Source organism: Alligator sinensis, unplaced genomic scaffold (genome assembly GCF_000455745.1).
Source record: "Alligator sinensis unplaced genomic scaffold, ASM45574v1 scaffold334_2, whole genome shotgun sequence".
NCBI lineage: Eukaryota > Metazoa > Chordata > Crocodylia > Alligatoridae > Alligator > Alligator sinensis.
Genome location: NW_005843565.1, coordinates 28580 through 55102, shown reverse-complemented (window position 1 = coordinate 55102; position 26523 = coordinate 28580). Strand labels below are relative to the sequence as shown.

Here is a 26523-nt window from a genome sequence, read left to right as displayed (position 1 = left end):
TAAGGACCAATGGCAGCACAAAAGCAAATGAGTATAAACAGGCTGTGAGTAAATTTAGGCTGGAAATTAAAAGCAAATGTTCCAGTTGTCACAGCAGGAAGGCCCTGGGTCCTGATCAGAGGAGAAGCTACAAGAACAATTAGCAAATGGAGGCTAATCAGGTTGTGAAAGGGATCGTCTGATGTGGCATGGCTGTCTGTGACCGCAGGACACGGGACTTAGTCATCCCAGAGGCTTCTCCATTCCCAGGCTCCTGTCCTCAAGTTGCAGCAAGGAAAGTTGCAGTTGAATATTAGGGAAATTTTTCTCACTGGGAGGGTGGTGAAGCACTGGAATGGGTTACCCAGAGAGGTGGTGGACCTTGGCTGGGATGATGTAGTTGGGGCTGGTCCTGCTTGGAGCAGGGGGTTGGATTAGATGTGACCTCCTGAGCTCCCTCCAACCCTCATTGTCTGTGATTGTAAAGTGATCTCACAGCTGGGCACGTGGTCTGGGGTGTAACATGCACAGTGCAAATCACACACCATGGTTAGTCACAACACCCACAAGACACCAGCAAGAAGTGCTTCCTAGACCCCTCCAAGGGATAAAATAAGGACATTCATTTTCACCTCTCAGCTACCTGAATTGAATATATACTCCCTGGAGAAGCACTATTTTATAATCATTCAGAGCCCAGCAAAAAACAGGCTGTTATCCCCTCATTTGCTGTGCATGCTGTTCTGGGGGGTCTGATACTCGTGGCATGAGCGATCTCATTAGACTCTGTCTGGATGGGTGACAACAGGATTCATGTTATGCAGACAGTTCCCAGAAGGGCTGTCAGATGCATTTCGACCTGCTGGCTAGGCAAGGAGGGACACCCAAACACTGCCTGTCTTTTCCACGAAGAACAGATTTTTATGAAGAACAGAAATCTTTCAACCAGCTCTCGCCACCACTTGGGCCATGCAAGCCCTGCTCTCGCTCTGGAGGAACGAGCCCTAACGAGCTGTTCTGACAGTGGTCTGACGTGAGAGGTCAAGGCCTGGCTGAGCTGGGGGTCCAGGACCACCTTCCCAAAATGTTCACAAGTGACCATTCTCGCGCCCTCCAGCTCTGGTTCCCACAACAGCTGGTCTCACCCCTATTCACATGAACAAAGACGTAGTAAAGACACAGGAAATGGTTTCGGGGGGAGCTACTTGTGTGAGCATGAATTTCAGGACTGGATCACGGACCAGCTAGGACGACGTCTAGAGCTGATAAACTATTTGCACAGACGAAGGATGTTTCATTAGGGAGATGAGCCAAGGCCCTGGGGACTCGACAGGAACCTTCTTGTTGTCTTTGGGGGATTTTCGATCAGGGCCTCTGTGCCAGTCGTTTGCAAAGGATGGAAACAATTTCCATCCTGTCCCGAAGGTCTAAGTTCTGCCTTGTTTTCTAGGGGACCATGGGAAAATGCGTCCAAAGGGAAAATAAAAAAGAATTTGTCCAAGACTTTTTATTAAATAGAACTCCCCTCCCCCCTGTCAAGAGCAATTATGTCTTTTTTCCAGTGCATGGGCTCTGCCAAACCATTCGTAGTTGTTCCCTGGTCCATAATAGTTTGCCCAGTAAGGATGGCCATGGGATATTGTTTGACACCTTTCCACATGACCATTAGAAAGTGACATCTCCTCCAATCCATCCCTTTATGTGGAAAATACGCTATGCAGGGAAATATATACATTTTTTAGCATTATGGAAGCACCAAAAGAAGGAAACATGACACCTATGCAATCTTTCCTCACTTCATCAAGGAGCAAAGTCAAGGGCTATTCAACTCCCAGGAGTCGAAAGCAAGAGTCCCCTTGGGAGAGCTCTATCATGACTGCTCTCTGTGAGCCGGTGCCCGTGTGTAAAGCACTCTGCAAACCACCCTGCACTTCTGTTGCAGAACACATGCCAAACTCACACCTTGCTCTTGGCCTAGGAACTAGGTCTCGTGCATTTGTTTTGCACCTTGTTCACTGGTACAGGATAAAATACTGGACTTAGCTGGAGAGTTTAGCCAGGAAACAAACTCTGGTTGCATTCTGAAGTCAGGAAAGACTGGATTCCAACCCCCCTCCCATTCCCCCCAATTAATTGAGGGCCATAAAATTGCTGATTGTGTTTTAGACCCACCACTGGCTTTCTCATGACCTCTTGCACATGCAGTCAGTCACAACACTGAGCGAGGGAGTGCTATGGAGTCATGCGAGGTCTACATGTCTAGGGCAGGTTTGCCATGTCTGCAGGTCCTGCTTTTTTGCTCCTGCTTTCCATGGAAGCTCCTAGAAAGAAGGCAGCGCACTTTTCTGGATGCAATGGAGATAGCACATCCAGGCACAGCGCCGTGGGGGCTCAGGCTGCATCACCTTGTTCTTTGGAGATGATGTGGGTAGGCCAGGGTCTCCAGGGACCCTCCCTGCCAGGGCTCTGACAGCACAGATCTGCCATCAGCTCTGCCATCTGGAAAAGCCCATGAAAGCACTTCTGGCAGGACAGACCCTTGTGCAAACGTCTCACTGCAAGGGAGTGTGAGGGAGGTCCCTGGTTTCCTGGCCATCGGGTCTATCCGCTGACCTCGGCCCTTTTTCTGGTGGGTGGATCGTGAAAACCTCTCTGTCTTGTGTGCCACCGCCTGGCAAGAATTGCTCCTTTGAGGACTATCATGGCAAGTTCCACTTGCAAACTGGTGGCATGACGTGGCCTCGTATCCTTCAGAGCCTGGATCACATGAAACCCCTGCTCCTCACTTGGGGTCCCAGTCCCTACATGCCCGGGGACCTGGGAAGTTCTTGCTTCTCCTACACTACAACAGTCTTGCAGGGGAAGAGGCGCGTGGGGAGCAGAAGCATCAGCCTGAGTGGGGGACAGCGCAGCGCTATGCCACAGCCTGTTCTCCAGTGGTTTTCATGGCAGAGTCACCTTCCTTGTGTCACCTTTGGCTGCTGCCACGGGAAAGCCTGAGAGCAGGAAATCCTCTGGCTAGACCACACACATTGAAAACTGTGCATAAACTGCTGGGAGCAGACAATGGGCAGCAAACAGCACCAGACATTTTCCAGGTGATTTTTGCTTAAAGGAATATTCTGCTTTTTTTTCTTGTGGGCATTAACAAAGGACACGGCATGTGGGTAACTCCACAAGGGTCTTCACATCATCTCTCTCTCATGCTTTCTGCCTGGGCTTATCAGGAAGACTTGTATACAAAAGACGCATCAAAACCTCAATCCACCAGCCTTTTACTGCAGCAGTGGGAGATAAACCCATCCCATGAACTGCCTGTATTGCCACACAGGAAAGCTGCTTAAAATGGTGATAAAATAAGAGCCCATGGTAATGCCCTCTTGGCCCATGGATCACCATGGATCACCTCTTATCCATCTGTATAATGCACTGCAAAGCCAAGATCCAAGCAGCTTGTGCTAAGGGCAGGGAGGCACTTGAAGGAGCAGGAGGCGTTTGGCCCTACACGGTGAGCTGGGAACGGCCCCTGGGGGACTCTGACTCCATCCAGCCAGAGCGAGAGCACTCACTTACGTGGGGTTGCTGCACTGGCGCTCCGCGTTTTGCACGCCAGTGCCGCACGTCCGCGAGCAGCTCGCCCAGGAACTCCAGGCTCCCCAGCTGCCGTCGATGGCATCGGGGCGGAAGCCCACTGGCATGCACTCCCCATTGAAGCACCACTGCGAAGCAACACACAGAGTGAGCACAACGAAGGGTTAGCAGCTGTACAAGGTGCTCCCTGGACAAACTGGGAGCCTGGAGTGAGAAACCTCTCAGAGGGCAACCTGTCTTTGAAATACAGATGCTCGCTGAGGATTCATAGCTGTCTTTGCACCCAGATGTGAGCTGGGCAGCTTGGTGCATCCCAGGGGAGAGGTCTTCTGACCCCAGCTGTGCTCCCATCGCTCACAGGGAAAATAAGAGTGGGGATACGTGCTTAGTTTAGGATTTGCTGGCAGGAACAAAGCTTCCTGGTGCCCTGGACCTCTGGGCAGCATCTGGGCAGTTTGCATTTCACGCCCAAGACATCAGCTTTGCCTTTGGTTTCTTCAGGAAAGCTCCAATGCAGCTTAACTAAGGAGAATGGGTGAGATGGCAGATGTTACAGGCAAATCCTCCAGAGCCCTTCAAAATCAGCAAAGCTTAGCTACTGGCACCAGCTGCTCACACAGCCGGGACCAGGAGAGGCAGGGGAAGACGTGCTCACAAGATCTTTATGCTGTTTAATGCTACCTGGGGCCGTTGTTCCAGACTCAACGTGCAGCTCAGAGCAGCCCTGGGGTTGTTGGCAGTAGCCCATGAAGGATTGTTAACAGAGGTGGCTCCCTGCTCCTTTGCCTTTGCAGGGCTGCAAACACCAGGAGACGAGGCTGGGCTGCTGCTGAAGTTCCTTGGTTGCTTTGCTGCTGCCCTGGCATCTCAACAGGTGGAACAAGAGCCTCCATCAGGCCTTTTCCTCTCTTTGGGACTTGGCCCAGGGGGGCAACAGCTGTCAGAAAAACCCATCCGAGAGCAGAACAGGCTCTGGCTCTAATGAATCTTAATAAGCTGCTGCTTTATGCGTTTAGGTCTCATCTTTCTCATCAGTCTGAGGCAATGGGGGCTTTGCCAGGGTTTGGGCTGCCTGCAGTCAGCATTCCCACTCACGCGTGGCTGGGACACTCAGGCTTTTCCTATTCCCCTTCAAAGCCAGGAGCACAACCCCCTGCATCTCTTCTCCCCTTCCCTGGCTGTGCTGACCTGTGTGCACAGAAAGATGGCACACCTGTATGTACATGTCCTTCCAGCCTAGCAGAGCGGGGCTGGCCGTAGCATCACGACAGACCCCTGCGGGGCAATAAGCACAGGCTGGTTGAATTATTCCCAGTACAGGACGTATAAGCCATTCTCAAATTAAGCCAACTGGACATGTCCACCCTGCAGCTGCTAACACCTATTCTGTGACTCGCTCCCCACTGTTGGCTCTGTGCCCGACAGCCCATCGCCCCCAAGATCCTCCCAGCTGGAGCGTGAGCCAGATGATTGCCTCGCGTTACCTTGTTCTCGCCACACTTGGTGCCGTCCACAGCCGCGTCCAGCTTCGAGTGGCACGTGTTGCCCACTGTGCACCAGAGTGTGTTGCAGACGCTCTGCAGAAAGCAAGTGGACATGGGGGGAGGGGGGTTACCAACAGCTTCATGCTCCCAGCACCCATCAGACCCGTTTGAAACAGCCCACTCCCTCGGACTTCACGGATCAGCAAAGACCTGACCTCGGTGGCTGTTTGGTCTGTAACCCCTGCCCCTTCCCTGTCACCCTTTCCTCTTCCAGTTTGGCCCTTGCCTTCCCCTCTCCCCTTTGCCATGGCTGCAGTGACCCCAGCCTTGAACTTCAAGGAGAATCTGCCATCATTTTGGCTCTGTGGGCTGCTCTGGGGAGCTGAAGGCTCCACACACAGACCTCCCTTCTGATTCAGCCAAGACAACCACAACATTTTGAACAACAATAATTTATCTGGAAGGACCTGTCCCTCCATCACCTGGGTGGGGGTCTCTGTGCACAGATTTACAAAAGCAGCCCAGGAAGACCCAGCCCCTGCTTACATCCATGTCATCACAGAAGGTGGAATATTGTCCGTACTGTAGCCGGCACTGATGGCTAACGTCATAGAGGACTCCGGGGGGGACTAAGGGGAAGTCAACCACGTCCTTGGCCGGTGGATCGTCCAGGCACAGACCCCAGCCCCGGCTGCAAAAGGAAACCAGCACGTCAGAATCAAACAGGTGGGCATCAACAGAGGGCAGGAAGCAAGCAGGTAAAAGAGCCTCTTCTATAACGCTGGAAGAGGTTTTAGAGGAGGAAGTGCCTCGTATCCTTTTACAAGCCCATCAGAGCCTTGTGCAATCATTGTTTGCAAACATTTCTAGTAGTGACCGTTCTTCAGGGCTCTTCACATTTTACACACCTACCTCCTGCCTTCAACATCTGATGTTCTCAGTTCACAAATCGTCAGGTGCTGCTCGGGCACACTCCAGAGCAGGGGCGGGCTATTATTTCAGGCGGAGGGCCGCTTACTGAGTTTTGGCAAGCTGTTGAGGGCTGCATTTCCCTCTCCAGCACAGGGAAGCAGGAACAGCCCCATGGTCCCAGGCCAGAAGCCTCTGCTAGGCAGGGGTTTCTGGTTGTGGGGGTAGGGCTGGGCAGGCCTTGCTGCTGGGTCCTGCCACCAGTTCCCTCTGGGCCCTACTGCCCCTGGGTCCTGTCATCTTTGACAGGCAGCTAGGAGCAAATAAATATTAATTTTCTACATTTTTTAGGGGCCCCGCAGGCTGGGTAGAATGGCCTGGTGGGCTGGATCTGGCCCCTGGGCCGTATTTTGCCCACCCCTGCTCTAGAGCAACACACTATGTGAGGGGTGGGCTGCCTGATTTGAAGGAAAGAAAAAACAGCTGGCCAATTCCCTTCTTTCCCTGAATCAGCACCCATTTTGGAGCCCAGCTCGAGCTCAGCCTGCTCCATGGTTTTGAACGTGCCCTTGTTTCCCATTGGCAAAGGCAGCTCCCAAATGTTGCCGTTGGCATGGGAGATCCAAGGAGGACACAAAAGGCTGGGTTGTGAGGTCTCCAGAGGGCACCACCACTCACAGGCTTTCCCAGGTCACATCTGCAGACTCCCCAGACCTGGGGTGTGCATGTGACTCAATTTAATCCATGAAGTTAGAGCTACTTATGCCAAACTGGAATAAGGCCCAAGGCATTTGGACAAGCTCCAAATAAACCTTCAGGCTTCATGGAGCATAAGACTGAGCTAGGGGGTTTGCAAGGTTTACCAGCACTTACTGTTTACCCCCAGTGCACGTCCTGTAATATCCTGCCCAGTTAGATGAGAACTATCCCCCGCTAGCATCTTCACTGGGCTCCCTTTCTCCCTGGGCCACATATCAGAATATTGCACCTCTATAGCCCATTCCAGGGCACAAGACACCATCATTTGAAGGTGTCAAATGATCAGCCAAGGAGTTTTTCCCATTTCCAGCTGAATCATCTCTGCCATGAAACATTGACTTGAGAAGTAAAACTGGCCCATGTGTGGGTCTCAGCCAGTCTAACTGGATGAGATCTCCAGCCGGCACCCAGGCACATCATCCCCACGCTGAGCTGAGCGAGACCCCAGGGGAGAGTGACAGTGTCTTGTGCTCTCTTCACTTGCCTGGGGGAAAAAGTCTGTTCTCAAACTAGATGTCCCGGTGAGAGTCGGCCAGGTTTTCTATCACAGCAAGATAATTCAAGGAGAGCATCTAAACCTCAGGCCCCATCCTTATGCCTAGAAGGGCCCCACACTTGTTCCCTCTACTCTGTTCACCAGACTTGCTCCTTTAGACTTTATCAGGAGACAGAATTGATGCCCTCAGTCTGCCCTGTAAATTTTTTCCCTGCAAGAATGTATTGAAGGACAGGGCTCTTGACTTGATTCCTGTTCAGAGGAGACACCTTTTAACCCGGTTGCATTATGTCTTTGCACTCACTGCTGCTGAAGCAGTCGGTCACTCCTTATTCTAAAGCTCTCACACGTCCTTTCACAGCATCTGATGAAGTGGACTTCAGCTCAGAAAAACTCGAGCTTACGCACGTGCGCACGCACACACACACACACACACACCCCCACCCACCCACCCCCCCACCCACTTTGGTCAGTCTATAAGGTGCAAATTTATTCCTTAACTCATGAAATCATGGGGCCTCTATGCAGCCGAACAACGTGTTTGTCAGGAGAAGTAAAACATGGATCATCTCCTGAGATGCCCCGTAGCACCGCAACACACCCCACAAGCTCTGGCAACACCAACCCCAGAAGCAGTGGCCTGTGCAGGATATTGGGAACTGACCATATAGAAAGGCTGGACTGGAGACACGACAAAGAAGACTCCTTAACTCAGGAAACCCAGCCCCATCCCAGTCACCGAGCGGTATCTCTTCTGGCCTCTTTCACGGGAAGGTTGCTGAGAAGAGTCGTTGTGGTGCGCTGGCTGCTCTAAGTCAGTGAAGAGGTAAAAGCTCGCAGGCTCCTTCTCATCACCACTCTGACCAGAGCAAGGGCTCATGTCAAGAGCTGCAGAATCATTTCAGCTACAGCCATGGTCCTTCATCTTCCCTGGACACAGAGCAACAATACTGAGCAAGTGCCACACTGCTGGCAGCATCGGACTTTGCTCTTCCTGCTCACCTGCAGGAACCTGTGTGGTTGGAAAGCAATTTTTCCTAAGGATGAAAGGAGCATTGTAGGATCTCACAAGCTTCCTCTGTAGCAGGTTTGTGGCCCTCCACCTGGGATCTCTTGAGCACAACCTTTTACAGAAGCAGGATGTTGGTTGCTGTGGTCCCCCTGCTTTCCCTGTGGCAGGTTTGAGTGTGATGTCTAGGTGGCGTCAGGGTGGACAGTAGTCTTACATAGAGTTTAGAAGATGATGGATGTGTCTGGGATGGTTTGGACAAAGCTGAGCCTGTGTCAGGCAGGGGGTTGGATAGATGTGACCTCTGGAGCTCCCTTCCTGCCCTGCTTCTCAATGATCTTCACTAGGGGTTTTGCCATGGCTGTCCCAGCACGGCTGCAGCAGAAGGGGCTCAGTGATGGAGATAAACCCTCCGGCTCATTGCACATCAAGTATATCACAGATGTGAGTATGTGGAAAAGGCTGTATGCTGCGGTACTGCCGTCAGTCCGAGGCATCAGTGTTTATGTTCTCCTTGTTTAAAGCAAATTAAGGAAGTCCAGCTGCGGAGCTGGTGAGGATACCAGTGCATGTAGGAGACCAGTCATAACAGCTGCACATCAAGTTGTGACAATGTTTATGTCCACGCAACGGCCAGATATAGACAAAAGCAGCAGCGGTTTGATGAGACGCAGGGAAAAACCCCCAGCTAGGTTTCAAAGCAGCCCGGCAGGAGGGGGCGTGAGCAAAATATTTTGAAACCAATGTTTACAGGCCTTCCACAGAAATCCCGAAGGATGTTTATGTTAGATGGATTTTAATTCCAGCAAGAAGACGAAAAGTCAGAGGTAAATAAAATGATCGCAGCTGGTTTTTCCTCCTGCCTTGTGCTTTCAAGGTACTGGGGGAGTGATGCAGTCAGAAGCATCGGAGTGGGGAGTCACTTTGCCTCCCCACTTGCATTTGCTGCTGTTTAAGCATCACGGTGCAGTCTTCTAGGGCAGAGACTCCCAGACCGCTGGGCCTGTGGCCTGTCGAAGCCCATAGGGACCTGGCTGCTCACATAGTCTTAGAAGCATAGAAAATGAGGGTTGGAGGGGAGCTCAAGAGGTCACATCTAGTCCAAGCCCCTGCTCCAAGCATCATCCCAGCCAAGGTTTTGTTAAGCCAGGTCTTAAACCTCTCTTGGTAACCCATTCCAGTGCTTCACCACCCTCCTCGTGAGAGAGTTTTTCCTAGTATCCAACCTCAACTGCCCTTGCTGCAGCTTGAGCCCATTGCTCCTTGTCCTGCCATCTGCCCCCACTGAGACCAGACCAGCTCCATCCTCTTTGCAGCCCCCCTGCGGGGAGGTGAAGGCTGCTATTCAATCCCCTCGGTCTTCTCTTCTGCAGACTAAATCAGCCCAGTTCCCTCAGCCTCTCCTCACCAGTCACGTCCCCCAGCCCCCCAACCATGTTCATTGCCCTTCACTGGACTCTTTCTAGTGTGTCCACATCCTTTCTGTAGCAGGAGGCCCAAAACTGGACACAGGACTCCAGAATTAGCCTCATCTAGTGCAAGGCTCCTATTTGTTTCCAGCTCCTAGATGGCACACAGACACCCAGAACTCCACTCCATCCCTTCCTAGGGTTGTCCTATGTGTTGGTTTTGCCCACCTTAAGCTCGCTACTGAGCTGCAAATGGACCCAGTGAGAGAAGGCATGGGGTAAACCAGCAGTATAAAAGCTATTCCAGTGCCAAGACTCTGCAGAACAGATGTGAGGCTGTTTGATTCCCGCTCCAAGAGCCCCACGTGCACCAGAGTGCTCTCAAGTGAGTGTCTCACACGCATGTGGTCCCTGCTGGGATCTGAATCGGCTGTTCCAGGAAGCCATGCTAACACCTAATCACTTGCCTTGCTTGTTAAAGATATCACAGCTTATTCAGATGGAGCAAATCTGAAGCATCCTGACTCTTGGAGGATAAAGCACATGGGAACAGAGGAACCAGCTAAAACCCAGGTTCCTCCTGCTGGTCCTTTTTGCAAGACCTCCCCCAGAAACTGTTCCCTTTGGCCTGGAGCTAACTCCCCATGCTGGAAGTGAGGATGCTCATGGAAAGGCCAAGGGCAGAGCAGCCATCTACCAGCCTTTTTCATTCAAACACAACTCTTCTAAGTTTAGCCCGTGAAGAAGGAGGCCCCACACAAAGTCTCTGGGTGAGTTTTTAGATGTATCACATGCAAAATACTTACGGGAAGCATCGTGTGACATTGCGGGACACAAAAAGACATGAAGAATAGATTGATTGGAAAAAAAGCCCCATGCACGTATAAAAGCACTCAGGGACTGCTTAGACTTGGGTCCTGAAAGCCATGCTACTTGACTGAATATGAGGATAATGTGCCCACATAGCAACGTTACGGGGTTTTACAAGACGGGGCTACATTTGCAAGAAAAGATGACAACGTGGCACCAGGGGCTCCCGGATTCTCCAAAGCATAACAGAATAGAGCAATAGCCAGGAGACCCTCTTTCACATCCTGACATTGCTTCTAACCCTGTTTCACTTAGGAAGTTGGGAACACCCTCCTTCCCTCCCCAAAAGGAAAATATGGAGCAAAGGATCCTTTCTGGGGTGAGAGGGGCCATCAGTCTGCTTAACCTCACTTTGGCTCTATGGATAGTTTCTTGTTTCACGGCAAGATGGTTCTGTCTGCAATACTGCTGCTGGCATCTTGTCTGGTCACACAATCCTCTATAGCCTTGTGGCTTGAAACTAGATACTTGGATTGCAATAGTATAGTAGACATGCGTGTAGCAAGAGACTGGTGAGAATCAACCTCAAACCTCCTCATAACCTCATTATCCAAGTCAGAATAGGAGCCACAGCGAGCTCCTGCGGGAGCAGTTGTAAAACTGCAACCACTTATTGCTTCATAATTCAGGTCTGTTCACAATGCCCTTGACTCCCACCACTGTGCTCATTCACAGGCAGCAACAGCCTTCCTCCCACCACTTGCTTAATGTAGCCTTGTGCTTTTGCCTGAAAATGAATTACAAGTGAATGCCACTGCCGGGCCCCAAAGGTCCAAGCGACGCCCTGAAGCAATGCAAAATGCATTGCAGTCACCAGGAAATGCCTGGGCTGACTTGTAGCCATAAAATGAAGTCATGACCTCAGTTTCCCCACTTAAGGTAAAGGGTCTCGTGAACAAGCACGGCTAGAAAGAGACATTCTTGGGTTTCATGCGTCTTTCTGACCCCGTAAAGGTCTCTGCGAGTAGTCCTCAATGATCTACTAATGGAGATAAAACAGACTATCAGCCACCAGACTTGTTGACCTGCCTTATTTGCAGCTACAGACTCTGAACCATGAGAGGTGTAGCTTCGAGCTGCTCTGGGGTTGTTCCTACAGGAGAGGTGCATTTCTGCGGCTAGGTCTGTGCACACCCAGTTGCTATTTCTTGGTCTGCGCATCTTCCTTCCCCTTCCTCATATCTTATGTTTCTTCTCTCTTTGAACCATCCCAGTCTTCTCCAGGGATAAGCACAGTTAGTGAGAGCAGTCTGACACACAGCAACACTGCTGGAGACTAGGAAAAGGCATGGAGGTACAAGAGCATGGTAGCAGGCTGTATGTGGACACGTCATGCCTCAACCGTCTTGACCTGCCTTTATCGTTACCAGATGCTGATGCTGTATCGTCAAACAGCCTGTTGACAGGGGAAAGCATCTCTGCTTTCACTTTAAGACAATGACACTCAATCTTTTGGCCCTGCAGGGCCAAATCCATGGGCTGGATCCCTTGTGGGGTTGGCATGATGTGGATCAGGCCCCATGCCACTTCAGCCTGGTCCAGCAGACACTCTGGTTTCAGTTTGTAAGTGGATCAAGTCAGTTCAACGTGACAGAAATGAGGTTTCGGTTAACCTGAAATGAGCCACTTTGACACCGAACGCAGTGTCTCCTCAGGGCTTTACCGAGATCAGCCTGGAACCTGGTTTAAGTTAAATTGGCTCAACTCTCTTGCGCTCCGCGGGGCTCCGGTCAGACACAAGCCCTCCCAGCACAGAAGGATGGCAGGATGCGTCCCTGACCCTTGCCGGCTGCATGCTTTCAGAGGGGGCCGCAGGGGCAAATGTCTGCAGAAGTTCCCGAAAGGGCAACGCGTCTCCCCTCCATTGTACCACGCCACCTTGGCCTCACAGATGCATCCAGCCCAGGGGGAACGCGACCACTTAAAACTGCAAGTATCTTTTTCCATAAGCAGCTTTCCCAGCGGGACAGCTGCCAAGCATATTGCTTTTAACAGGCCGTTGGGTTGAAATCTGCTGTTTCCTTCCAGCAACCTGCTTCTGAGTGTAATTATAGCCAGGACCCCCTGGGGTCTACACTGTACTTCTGAGTCGGGACAGCTGGCAATCGTGCCGGGTTGAACTGGCACAAAATAAAGAGCCGATCACGTGACTGGTGGAAATATTAGATTCCCACTGAGAATTTATCTCCATTTCAGGCTCCAGCAAAGTCGCTGCCTGGCAGCTCCAGCGCGGGTTTGTTGACTCACATATGGGGTAACTTCAAAAGGGCCCTGCAGACCCAGGGAAACAATGCACTCTTTGCAGTGCGCGGTCGAGCTGTAAGAGCTGGACACTCACGGCATCACCGCACCACTGCTTTCACTGTCTGATAGGAAACTTCAGCCGCAAGAACAAGAAGGGAAAAATAAACCTCCTGCTCTTTGATCTCTCCCAGGCATTGGTTAGTGGGTGAGATGTGCCGGGCATGTGGGAGAGAAGAAGTTAGCTTTGCTGCTTGCTTTAGCAACAGCACGTCCAACGATGACTTCTCTTCTGTTTCAATGCCACGTTGTGCAATGCTCTCCATGCTCCCTGCTCCAAGCTGGCCTCCGAGCTTGTGTGTACACCAGGCTGGGCCATTAGAAGATGGCTTGGCTTTCACTTGGGTATTCTCCTGGCCAGGGCTAGATGGCTGGTTGCTCACGTCTCATTTGCAAAACATGATGGCCGATGTTTGCAAAATTTGCAAACCACCTTTGTTTGGGTTGGGAACTCCTGGGGCTGGCTAGGAAATCTGGCCCCTAACGTCTTTCCTGGTTTTGCATCCACATCCTGCCTGCTGTTTGCTATCACGGCTGGGCCAGCAGCCTGGCTCAGCGCAGGGCCGGGACTGGGCTGCCCTCTCACAACCAGGGTTCAAGCTACCAGCGGACAGCCTGGAGCTGGGATTCACACGGTCAGAGGTGGGGCTGTCAATGCACAGGATATCACCGGGGCCAAGGATGCATAGAGACAAGGAAATCATGTTCGGTTGCCTTACTGACAGGCCTGCATGGGAAGCCTTGACGCTGAGCAGAAAGAGTACATCTGCATCCAGATGCCTGCAGTCAGCAGAGGCAGAGTGAGCCCTTGCTCTTCAAACTCTGTTTTCGGTGTTGTGAGCACCTTCCGCGACACCCAGCCCGGACCCTTTGGTGGTCACAGTGCCAGATACTTGCAGCAAGAAATAAGGCTGGCACCCCAAAGAGCCCACCGCACAGGGGGCCCCGAGGTGCCAGGAGGGTCAGTAACCTCACCTCTGGCCCAGGACAGTCTCCACCGACGATCTCATTCACCTCCTCTCCCAGCCACAGGATGGGTTCTGTTGACTTCAAGGGATGCGTCTTAACAAAACTATTCCCTTGCCATTAAAACAAAACCAGTCCCTACCAAGAACGAGGCGGTGCTTCTGCTGGGTTCACTGGACTTGGTGTCTGAGACCCGGCCCAGCTGAGTGCCACGGACCCCCATGCAGGCCCAGGTGCTCAGCCCTGCACAGAGTCGGGCCCAGGGGCTCCAGAGCCAGATCTGTAGTTACCCAACTCCTCAGTTGCAGCAGCAGATTATTCTCAGATGCTGGCGCGCGCTGTGGAGCTCCCCCTCTTTCCTGAACAGACTGACGCTGCAGTTTTCAAGCCAAAGGTTGTTCCAAGCCCATCTAGCAACCCCAGGCCAGCAGGGTCTCATTTCTTCACTCACTCCTTCTTGCTCTCCTGCCAAGCAGTTATTATAATATACTCATGTCTGGGCTCACACCAGGCTTTTCCCTTGCCGGAGGGATGTCACGCACAATGAAATACTCCTGATGAAGTGTTTTCTCCCTTTGAAAGCAGAGCTGCCACTGCGGGTGCTGCAGTGGGGGGAGTAGAAAGGCAGCAAAACAGCTGGAAAGGCATCCAGATGGTCCTTCTCTTCCTTGCCACACTTAAAGGCAGTTCAAGGTTATGGTGATCAGCAAATTCCTATCCGGAAAGTGAAAGGGGAAATGACAGGGCCAGGCCAAGTCCTCAGCTGGTGACAGGCAGTAGCTCCACACCATGAGGTCGATAGCTCTAGACCAGTTGACACCACACAGGGGTCAAGCCCATTTGAGCTGGGGGGGGCTGTGGTGTAGCCAGGCCTTGGGCAGGGCTCACACTTGGGTCTTCTGCAGGGCTGCCCAGTTCCCAGCCACGCTGCTAAGAGCTGGCAGCATGCGGCTGCAGCTCCAGTCCCAGCTCCCTGCGGGCGCTCTCCTTCATTGCTCATTTGCCTGGAGTTACAAGGATAAGGTCCTGGATAGGCAAGGCATGGAGCGACGGAGGCAAAAAGGGGCAGGCAGTGAGACATCTCTTTTCCCCCAGCACGCCAACTGCAATGAGGGTAGAGCCCCAGGAAGCAGCCACTGCAGCCTAGTGCATCCCCCGGCCTGGGAGCTGTGGGCACACTGGAGGAGGGGTATGACCTGGGGAGAGGGTCATGACATCCCTCTGGGGGTGCTGCCCAGGTAGCACAGCCAGGCACTCCTGGGCTGGACTCTAAGTGATGCCCAGGGATCCTGTTTTTAAAAAATCTCCAATTTTTGGCTTTAAAAAAGTAACCCCAAATCCACATTTTTCCATGATTAGAATGAAACACCGCTATATATCTATCTATATATTAGTGGCCTTTCATTTAAGTCATGGAAAAATGTGGTTTGGGGGTTACTTTTTTAACCAAAAATTGGGAATTTTTTTAAATCGGAGAAAACCAGGATCCCTGGTGATGACCTAGCCAGGGCAAGCAGTCACTGTGTCTTTGTGCCTTTGGAAAGCTGACCCTGGCTTTTTGGGTGCAATGAGGTGCCATGTGTTCAAAGAGCAATCATAGACTCATAGAAAATGAGGGTGGGAAGGGGCCTCAGGAGGTCACATCTAGTCCAACCCCTGCTCCAAGGGACCAGCCCCAGCCCCAAGTACATCATCCCAGCCAAGGTTTAGTCAAGCTGGGTCTTCAAAGCCTCCGAAGTTGGAGATCCTGCCATTCCTCCAGATAATCTGTCCCAGTGCTTCACCACCCTCCTAGTGAGAGTTTTTCCTAATATCCAACCTCAACTTCCCTTGCTGCAGCTTAAGCCCATTGCTCCTTGTCCTGTCGTCTGCCCCCACAGAGACCAGCCCAGCTCCATCCTCTTTGCAGCCCCCCTGCGGGGAGGTGAAGGCTGCTATTCAATCCCCCATGCTATTAAATCTCAGTGATGCCCTGTGACCTGAAAACTGCTCTCATACTGGTGCCAAGCAAAGCAGCGTCTCTAGGGACCCCTGCCTGCTGCAGCAAAGGGAGGCTCTGTCTTTGCCACAGCCGCAGATGCGCTGCCCTTTTCGACTACCCAGACTTCAAGGCAAAGAGAAAACCACTGGGATGGATACGAGGTGTCCAGGCTGAGAACAAGAGCCTCCTGAATCCGTTCCACACCATGTCCAGTATGTTTTGTGGGGTAGGATACAGGGACATAAGGATGTGTGATGCAGAAAGTTTCCTTCAAATCCAAGGTGCATTGGCAAGTTAGGTTAATACTCCACGAGGTAATGAAATGCACCCGAGAAGGCAATCAAAGCGTTGCACAGCTCATCACCCAGACAGCGAGTTCAGAGCAGCCAGCAGCCAGAGGCAGCCAGTGCTTGCTGGTTGGGGTGGGAACGAGGACAGAAGGCTGCACTTAATAAAGGAAATCCTGGCTTTGATACCGTGCTCCCCTTCCAGCCAGGGAAGGAATAACCTGGTCCCAGTGCCATCCATGGCAAAACACCCAGCAGCTTCACCCAAGCCAGGATTTCACTCCCTGCATTTGGTCCAGCCTCCCTGTCTCGATCCAGAGTGCAGTCAGACGTGTGAACACATTAACATTCCCAGGGGCACCTCAGCCAGCATGATACTGGACTCCAGTGGGTGCTGCTTTCTGCATCTCTCACTCCAAGACCAGCACCTCGGAAGATTTTGGGGTGTGCAACATTTATTCTGCTTGTCTCTATGCTGCCCCCTGCACCATCCTCTGCACCGAGAGCTGGGCAAGCCCATGGGAACGCGCGGGTTGTGGAAGGTGCTTGTAACAGGATGGCCTGTCCCATTAAGAGGGAACAGTGAGTCCTGTTGAGAGAGCCCAGCTTCAGGGCATTTGGATACTGAGAGAGCTTAAAACCTGGGTGGAGAGAGTGGAAGAGGCAGGCAAGCTGTGGGCTGAGGAGCCAGGCTATTGTGCTGGGAAAGGGTTCCTCTCCCTGAGTCCAGGATAGGACAGCAGGATTTTATTTTGCTTTTGTTGGTTTAAAAGCTTCTGTTTGATTTGGGAGGCTGCCCTAGAATACCAGACGCATCTGCTCCCCATTGCACCAGCCATGACCATGACCATGACCTTCCAGTCCCTACGAGACCTGTACTGCATCGTGCTCACACACCCATGATCTCCCAATTAAACCTGCTGCTGCCAGGTGTCAGGGCCTTCCTTCCAGCACAGGCAGAAGGAGCCAGCCTTTGCTCCCTTTAGCCAAGCACTTGCCGTTCCCTTTCCCAAGCCCCTAAAATGCAGCAAAATGAAAACCTCAGCTGCACCCCAAGAACGACAACCGCATGAAACCAAATGATGAGCACATGTCACAGAAGGGCCCACGTCCTCAATGCAGTAGGGGTCACTATGCATGGGTCAGAGCGAAGCCCTTCTCAGGAAAATGTTTCCTCCCAACAGATCCTACCCAAGCCAAAAGGATCCTATTTCCCCACTTTGCTTTTACACAAGTGCTTGGCCTTCCTTTGCTCTCAAATCCTTGCTGAGACAGCCAAGCCAGCCCACCCTCACCCCTGAGGCAGCCGGCAAGAAGCAATCAGGTGCACAATGTTTTCAGGGGCACCCTTCAGGGCACCCAGACCTCCTGCCCAGGTCAGCCATAACATAAGGTTGTGGCATTAGCACAGATGTGGAAGGAAGCTTGAAAGAGAGAGAGAGGGTATGGACTTACTCAAGGAACCGTGTGATGTATTCCCTGCTGCAGCGCGACCAGGTGAGCGGAGAGGTGTCATACAGGAGCTGTGGAGACATGACGAAAGGTCTTTTCCCAACTGGCTCACAGTCATTGCCGCTTCCATCATGCTGAATCCCAAAACTGTGTAAGAGCACAGTCCCACAAAGGAGAGGTGAGCCGTACGCCTGCTGCAGCCACCCCTAGCACATGTACCACCACCCCCAGCCCCGCAATGCTGCACAGCGGTTCAGGAGACCCCTCAGGCTAAGCTGCTGCTTTGTGAGCTTGAATGCAGCTGGAACTGATGCCTTGGTCAGTGTAGCTTATGCAGGAGGGCTGAAGATCTGAGTTCAGCCCCTGACCCACTCCCCATGGGGACACTGACTTCTCTGCTTCCCCATGCAGACTCACTGGAGAGGCAGGAAGCTTGGGGACAGTCCCTCTCGCTGGGGGCAGGATTGGGACCTCTATGCAGTACTGTGATACGGGTGACTAGTCCACGGTCAGTGCACGGAGGGCAGCGGGCACGTGGGGGATGTGACAGACTCCTCCTAGCGCACTTTGCACCAACTTTACCCACGTTTCAGGGTGGAGCAGAGTACTGGGGCAGGGGCTGAGCCATGGCGTGGGTTTGCAGCAAGGAGCCCCGCAGAGCACGGGCTGTGAGCAGTGCTGAGGGACTAGGTTACTAATCAACATAGCCTCTTCTGCTAGAAAAATCTCTGCGAACAGCTCAGTTTTGGTTGTAATTTAAAATTTGGCAGATTGACACTTGGTGTCTTTAACCCCAAGGTTTTTTTGCAAAGAGTCCTGATACTCTTTAGAGCGGAGTTGTCTGGTTACGATTCGGTCGGTCAGACAGTGTTGCTTCTGTCCCTGGCCTGGGCAGGACTGCTACGTCCTGGAGAGTGCATCCAGCCTTGCAGCTCACTTTCTGTGAACAGTAGTGCCAGTAAAACGCACTTGATCCCACAAAGTGAACACAAGCAGGGCCTGAGCCCAGCCAATGAGAAGTCACATATAAATTCGAGACGATGCTGCCTCACCAGTACTTTTTACCCAGTGTTGCCTGGGTCCCATAGCAAGAAGCCAGGTCAATAGTGGCAAGGCTGCAAGCACCCAAATAGAGCAGGTTCCCATGGGCTGGCATGCACTTAAAGGCGGCTGTCTGAGTGACTGTCCAGCCTCCCTGGACACAAGAGAGGCCCCAGTAACTTATCTTCAGGCATCCACCAAGTGATTTAGGAGCCTGAGTTTTTTAGCTACTCTTGCAAATTGTGCCCACAAACAAAGAAAATATTAGCACCAAGATCTGCTTGTGATGATATCGAGAGCAGGGAAGGGGACAGCTCCGTTGTCACTCTATGTCCCATAGGCACAGAGGCTTGCTTCTCCCCTCAGTTATGCTGGTATAAATCAGGAGGATTTCCACTGGATTCAGTTGAATTACTCTGGCCCCCATCCTGAACAAGTGGGTCAGACTGGGGCCTGGAGTGTCTGGCTAAGCCTGACTGCCTGGGCAGCATGGTGGAAGTCAGAGGCAGTTTCCACCTTGCTCTCTACAAATAAATCTTTGCTTCAAGCAATTGAGAGTGCATGCGCATTTGGGGCCAGCCAGCTGGAGCGGGCAGAGTCCTTATCTGACTCCTTCTCCGGTTCATTGCTTGCTTTCCCAAATGCACAGACTCCTGGCTTAGCCTAGCCCTGATTGCTGCTTTCCCTCTCATAGACATGCCTGTGCTCAGAGGCATGTGTATTAGCTCCTTTTGGGTGCATCTACATGTTCATTAATGCACTTTTGCTAATGCACATTAAATTTAATACCTCCATTGTGAGGTACTAGAAAAAGGTGCATTAGCAAAAGTGCACTTTTTTGTGATGCTTTAATATGCATTAAAATAGGCTAATGCACATTAAAACACATGTGTAGACGTGCCTGCTGTGTACCAAGAAGGGACTCTGCAGGGTCTTGTTCCAAGGGGGAACATAGAAGATGAACTTCAAAAAGCAAGACCAGGGGCTTGAGCCGAGTTTCTGAAGCCAACATTTAATTCAGGAGATCAGTGAAACAAAAAATTAATGCAACTTGTCAGCGTATTGTGAGATGGCACTTTTCTTAAGGAACATTTCCATTCAAAAAAATGATGAAGAGTTTTATAATAGGCCTCCTTACTACAAACCCAAGTCAGGAAGAGATTGTGAGAATACTGGTTTCATTAAATGTCAGAAAATGTGTCCTTAACCAAAGCCAGGCAAGTACAACATACAAATGTTGCAAGGAACACTTGAAAATATGTGATGGTTTCCCAGACCTATGCTATTTAAAAGACCTTTCCAAAGTCAATTGTACTAAACACACAGTGAAGTTCGGGAGGACAAACCGTATTTAATTTAATGGAATCTATTTAAACTGAAATAATTTCTAGGCATTTGTATTCATTTAAATAATTCACCCTTCTTATTCAAAACCTAGCTGGAACTGGGCCTGTTCATTTCCAGAGACCATTCAGCTTCTGCAGAAATCAGTGCCGTTGAGTAGAAACGGACTGTGGGGAGCACATGGTTGTTTTTTAAACTTTGATGCTAATAAATTCATAACAACTGAATGCCGTGAGCAAAATTTGCAGGGCAAAATTAGCTGTAGCTCCCAATGACTTTGGCTTTTTCCCCATGCCCAGTCCCGCCTACCCTTCTTAAAGCTGTGCAGTGCATCTTTCCCTACCAGAGGTCCCAAAAGAGACTAAACGAGCCCACCGTACCTGTGTCCGAGTTCATGTGCCACGGTGAAAGCCAGGGGCAGGCCTGTATCCTCATTGATATTGCAGCTTCGGTGTGGCTGGCACATTCCTGACACATGAGACAGACCCAGAGTCTCACACGGCCGGTTCATGGCTGCACAGATGTCTTTCCTTTTACATCCAGGAATGACGGACAAACACACACACACATGCACACATACACATAGCAGATAGGTGGTTTAAATACACTGTCCTCCAAGGTGGGAAAGTTAACTAAGAGTTGAGATGATGGATTTGTCTGGGGTGGTTTGAACAGGCAGGGGTTGGACTAGGAGGTCCCATCCAGCCCCACAGCTCTAGGAGTCCATGAAAATAAAACTGAGCAAAACAAGGCTCTGCACATTATGAAGCTGGGCCAGCCACCGGATCACAAGGGAGAGCCTAACCAGTGGAAACCACATGGGATTTGCATTACGGAGGAAGGAGTGAAGCTCTCCGCACACAGGAGGGGCTCCGTTTCAGCTCGGCAGAGCGGAAATCCCTTGCTGCACAGAGGCTGCATGCAACAGGGATGCTGTATCCTGCAGCTCCCAGGGTGCTCGCGTTCCCTGGTGCGACACAACAGAACATCGCCCAGCTGTCACACGTACGTGAACAGTGCAAATGCACTGTCACTGGCTAAACAGTGGGAAAGAACAGCTATGTCCAGAGGACAGATTTTTTCTATTTACTCTCCTAGTGGCCCAGCTAATGAAAGAGCCTGATGAATTTAAAATCTGCAGTCCCTTGGCTACATTAGTTCCATCTTCTAAATACAGCTGAGGCTGGAAATAATTAATCAATGAGTGGCCAGTGCATGTCTCAGGGGAATACTACAGCCCCAGGTGTGCTGCCTTTGAAGCAAAGCCACTTCAGCCACCCAGGAAGAACAGTAACACCCCGGGATTGCACAGCTGAGAGCATCTGGTTTCTGTTACCGAGCCAATGCCCTGGAGAAGAGGCGGGTGTTGGAGGAGATGCCCTGCCTGGGAGTTTACTGGGCGTTACTGCAGTGGCTCGACTACTGCCAGTGACCAGAGTGCAGTGGCTCAGAGCCATTGAACTGACTGCCTCAGCTGGGATTTTCAAAGTCGCCAAAAGGATCTAGTGGCTTAAACCCTTGCGGCTTTGCTGGGAGTGAGGCCCCTTCCCCGAGGCCCCTTTGCAAATCCCCACCTTTTGTTCATAAGGAAAAATAACAAGTGCAGCACAAAGACAAGTGCAAAGTGCTGCACCTGGGCAAAATGACCCTCCAACACACCTCCAGGCTGGGGGATGACCTTCGCAGCAGCACAGCAGCGGAAAGGGATCTTGGAGTCATAGTGGACTCTGAGATGAATGTGAGTCGTCAGTGTGACCGAGTGATCAGCAAGGCTAACCGCACTTTATCCTGCATTAGCAGATGCATGACAAACAGGTCCAGGGAGGTGATGCTTCCCCTCTGTGCAGCACTGGTCAGACCACAGCTGGAGTACTGCATCCAGTTTTGGGGCCCGCACTTCAAGATGGATACAGAAAATCTCGAGAGGGTTCAGAGGAGGCCACTCGTACGGTCAGGGGCCTGCAGGCAAGGCCCTACCAGGAGAGACTGAGGGCCCTGGATCTCTTCAGCCTTCCCAAGGGGAGGCTGAGAGGTGATCTTGTGGCTGCCTACAAATTCATCGTGGGGGGCAGCAGGGAATAGGAGATGCTCTGTTTACTAGGGCACCCCTAGAGTAACTAGGAACAACGGCCACAAATCGATGGAGAGCAGATTTAGGTTGGACATTAGAAAGACCTTCTTTACGGTGAGGGTGACCAGAATCTGGAATGGGCTCCAAGGGAGGTGGTGCTTTCCCCTACCCTGGGGGTCTTCAAGAGGAGACTGGACATGCACCTGGCTGGGTCGTCTGACCCCAGCCCTCTTTCCTGCCCACAGCAGGGGGTCAGACTCGATGACCTACTGAGGTCCCTTCCGACCCGAACATCTTTGAATCTATGAAAGTGAGCATCCTTTCAAGATGGGGCTATCCTGAGGGGTTGGCACTGGGGCTGTGCCGAAACCTGGCACCTGGACACCCTAACGCTTGAGTAGATACAGACCCAAGCTCTGAGGCCAGCTCCAGCCATTAATGAGCTTGCCCCAAACCATCCTGGTGCATTTCCAGCTGCCCCCAGAGATGTTCACACAAGACTCAGCTAAGGAAAATGCATGGTAAATTGCCCCGCAGGGGACCTAGCAAGTGCCCTGTTCCCTGCCGTTTCCAGCACCCTGGTGTGTCTCTGACCCAGCAGAGAAGGGGCCCAAGTGTCACACACCTTGTGAGCAGGACAGCCACGTCGTGATGCTGCGGGTGGGAGTCTCCTTTCACATTGATGCTTTTCTGCCACTTGCAAAAGCTTCTCAGGGTGTTGTCGGCGTGGTGGGTGATTTTCAGCTCCTCCTGCCAACAGCAACAAACACAAGGCTGCTGTCAGACTGTCACCCCTTTTGTCACTTGTAGGAGTGCCGGGGGCAGGTTCTGCTCTCCGTCACACCAGGGTAAGATCAAGGACAACCCTTCTTCCCCTTGTCTAGATTACTCCAGATTCACGCTGCACAGTTAGGGCTGGATCTGGCACCTTTTCTGCTTCCATTGGATCTGGGATCAGGCTGCAGCATTGAATAGTTTAATAATGCAAGTTAAAGTGATGGTGGGAAACCTGTTTTGCTCAGGCTGCTGAGCCCATGACCAGGACACAGCTGGGGGAACCAGATCAAACAGCTGAGCAGCTTCAGCTTAGGGAGAATGAGAACTGCAGCTGGGGAACACAAACAACCAGACAGTCACATTCGCCCGCCACTGCTACTTGCTAGGTTGGTCCCAGGAGACCTATTCAGTGCTGGAAACCGGAGTCAGAAGAGAAGAACATCTGCTGGCTCCATCCTGACGCCCAGCCACAGCGGGGCCATCGCTGCTCGTTTTAGAGGAAATGCTGCCAAGAGCCAAACCGCATGTCCAGATGCCAGAAGCAATGGGATAGTTCCCATCGGCTGCTGGATGGGACAGGCATGGGTTGCATTCTGGTGGGAAACCTCTATGAATGACTGAACCAACAGCTCCTAATCACAATGGGGACTAGATTCTGCCATTTCTCTGCTTGTGGATGTCCCTCTGCCTTTAAGAAGTCCACCCACGCAGCAGCTACACAGTCAAGCAATCAGAGCTCTGGCGTCTGCACTGAATCAGTGCAAGTTCTTTCAGGCTACTGAAATCATAGACTTGTAGAAAATGAGGGTTGGAAGGATCTCAGGAGGTCACATCTAGTCCGACCCCCTGCTCCAAGCAGGACCAGCCCCAGCTACATCATCCCAGCCAAGGCTTTGTCTACCCAGGTCTTAAACACCTCCAAGGATGGAGAATCTGCAACCTCTCTGAAACACTGGAACAGGTTATAGGTAACCTGTGCCAGTGCTTTACTACCCTCCTAGTGAGAGAGTTTTTCCTAAAATCTAACCTCAACTTCCCTTGCTGCAGCTTGAGCCCATTGCTCCTTGTCCTGTATCTGCCCCCACTGAGACCAGCCCAGCTCCATCCTCTTTGCAGCCCCCCTGCAGGGAGGTGAAGGCTGCTATCAAATCCCCCCTCGGTCTTCTCTTCTGCAGACTCAGTCAGCCCATTTCCTCCAGCCTCTCCTTACCAGTCCTGTCCCCCAGCCCCCAAACCATTTTCACTGCCCTCCGCTGGACTCTCTCCAGTGTGCCCAAATGAGGAGAAAGGGATAATGCCTGGTTGTGTGTGACCAGCTTGCAGTCTCCCGTAGGGAAAAGAAGTCAAAACACCCAGGCACAAAAGGACCAGAAATGTCAATCGCTCCGTTTTCTTTTTACCTCGTCATCTTCCAGCAGGATTAGCCGCACAATGGCAATGTTGATCGGGTTTCCGATGCTGGCATCGTGGAATATACCTGCCACCTGCAAAACACCAAGCGCATAAGGACTCAGAGACAGAGGTTGCTCTGCTAGCAGTACTCTGGGGAAGTGCATCTGGGAGAGAACTGGGGTCCAGAAGGACAGTGCCGAGCACTGCCGGCTCCAAACCAGAAGTTCCTCAAAATTAAGGATGAGATTGATTCCCGGTCCAGGTCAGGGCCAAATGATTACACAAGTGTTTTCGCTCCGCTGCAGTCTCAACCTGGGTGACATGTTGAACTCAACCAAGCATGTGCCTGGGATCAAGTCTCTGCCTTCACTGTACGAGTGTGTGTGGCTTCTTGTGGGAGCTGTTCTCCATCACACAAATACAGCAAATGGCCTTGCACTGGTGTCCCCTGCCCTCTGCTCTCACTGCTGCCTTTGCTGGAGAGCATAACTGTGCTGATGCAGTCCCAAGGAAATAGCAGGCGAATCATGCCCAAGGATGCTAAGCTCTCTGAAGCAAATATCCTGAGAGGAATCATGCCATGACTTTTACTTGATACCCCAGCCAAGCTGCCCTGGCGGTGAAGTGCTTCCTTGTTAACCCCGCAAGTGACCTTGCTTCTGATTTACCCTTTCCTCCCAGCTCTGAAAGTAGTGGCAGCCATGAGAGCTGCTGAGGAATTTGAACGCAATGATTGCCACAAGCTTTTGGAGCCTGAAGTCATTTTTATGAGAACCCTGATGGCCCAGAGCAGGCAGCCCCATGTCTCAGCGCTGGGGACTCTTCCCAGCTCTTGGGTGCTGCTTCACTTGACTCTCTCCCTGTAACATCTTGCAATGGCATGTTCCTGGGAGAGCCGGGCATTTTTGTCTTGCCAGCCAGGCTAGGTCACGGGTGAGCTGGCACCAGCTCAGCTGGGAAGCGTTAGCTGGCAGGCTGCAAGGAGCTGCTTGTTGACCAGGTGGCTAAACACACCTGCATCTTCTCTGCAGGTCTTGTTTCACAAGCCATTCCCTCGGTATCACTGGGAGTTCCCAGAGCCCACTCGAGCACAGGGCAGTCTTCCTACAGACCCCAGTGGATTAAAATCAGACCCAGCAGGATGGCACGTGCAGCCTCTACATGTCAAGCACAGGGCTGCCAGCTGCCTTACATGCCTGTATTGGGCAACATGGGGTTTTAGGTCTGTGGGAGCTCCCTCCAGGGCTGGCCAGAGCACAGGTGAAGGGTCTCCACCCAGCCCACCAGTGCTGATGCAGAAGGAACAGCCATTCTCCCCTGACAGATCGGGGAGCGAGTGCTCAAGCAACGCACCACCCATAGTTCAGGGCTGGCAAGAAAGTAATGTCTAGTCCAGCTAGGATAACTGAGCCTAAGGTAGCAAAAGGAGTTATTGGAGCCAGGAGCTGGAGTCCTGTGGTGCAGAAGAGGTGCGCAGGAAAGGGGAGGTAAAGAGCAATCAGCACAGGCCGTCAGGGACCCAGGAAGATGAAGGGATGAAACCTGGGAAGTCCAGTGACGATTAGCTCTTACAGTTCGGCCGCCTGAGTCATCAGCAGCTTTCACTGCCAAGCCCAAACTCACCATGTTCATGACGGTCAGGACGTATTTCTCGATGTTTTCACTCCCGTGATATTCCACCATCTTGGTATCTGCTACCACCAGCGTTTCCACCCACTTCTCCTTGCTGATGGAGCGCTGCTTTATTCTCCGCTTCTTCTGCTGTTTCTGCTCCCAGCGTTCCCGCCGTTTCTCAGACTTCTCCAGGCTCTTCTGCGATTCTAAAGGATTGAGGAGAAAAAGGGGTTTCTGGGACACCTGAAAGTAAATGAGCTTTTTTCTAAAAGAAGGAATTACCTCAATGCAAGTAAACAGAGCCTACACAGAGTCTGGAAGCACGGACTACTGGTGTACTCTTAGTGTCATAGTTGGTCGAGTTGGAAGGGACCTGAGCAGATCATCAAGTCCGACCTCCTGCCGTGGCAGGAAAGAGAGCTGGGGTCAAACGACCCCGGCAAGGTGTCTATCTAGCCTCCTTTTGAAGACCCCCAGGGTAGAAGCAAGCACCACTTCTCTTGGAAGTTGGTTCCAGGTCCTAGCCGCCCTGACTGTGAAGTATCGCCTCCCGATGTCTAGTCTGAATCTACTCTCCGTCAACTTACGACCGTTATTCCTTGTAACTCCCAGTAGTGCTCGGGGGAACAGGGACTCTCCCATTGCCTGCTGGTCCCCCTTGGCCAGTTTGTAAACAGCCACCAGATCCCCTCTCAGCCTTCTCTTGTGGAGGCTGAACAGGTTCAGGTCCCGTTGCCTCTCCTCGTCGGGCCTGCCCTGCTGCCCCCGGATCATGCGGGTGGCCTCCTCTG

At 51.9% G+C, this 26523-nt stretch overlaps 1 protein-coding gene across 1 annotated transcript in view; it reads right to left on the bottom strand.

The window, feature by feature from the left end:
* LOC102387075 (A disintegrin and metalloproteinase with thrombospondin motifs 7) overlaps positions 1-26523 on the bottom strand; it is a gene marked incomplete at its 3' end in the record, with an annotated part of 64202 nt that overhangs the window by 25124 nt on the left and 12555 nt on the right. The window contains exons 4-11 of the mRNA XM_025195539.1: positions 25742-25938; positions 24127-24210; positions 22575-22699; positions 20259-20408; positions 17497-17640; positions 5601-5745; positions 5055-5147; positions 3553-3698 (exon numbers count right to left, since the gene is read on the bottom strand). Of these exons, the coding sequence (XP_025051324.1) occupies positions 3553-3698; positions 5055-5147; positions 5601-5745; positions 17497-17640; positions 20259-20408; positions 22575-22699; positions 24127-24210; positions 25742-25938 (1084 nt within the window). The remainder of the gene's footprint in view (positions 1-3552; positions 3699-5054; positions 5148-5600; positions 5746-17496; positions 17641-20258; positions 20409-22574; positions 22700-24126; positions 24211-25741; positions 25939-26523) is intronic.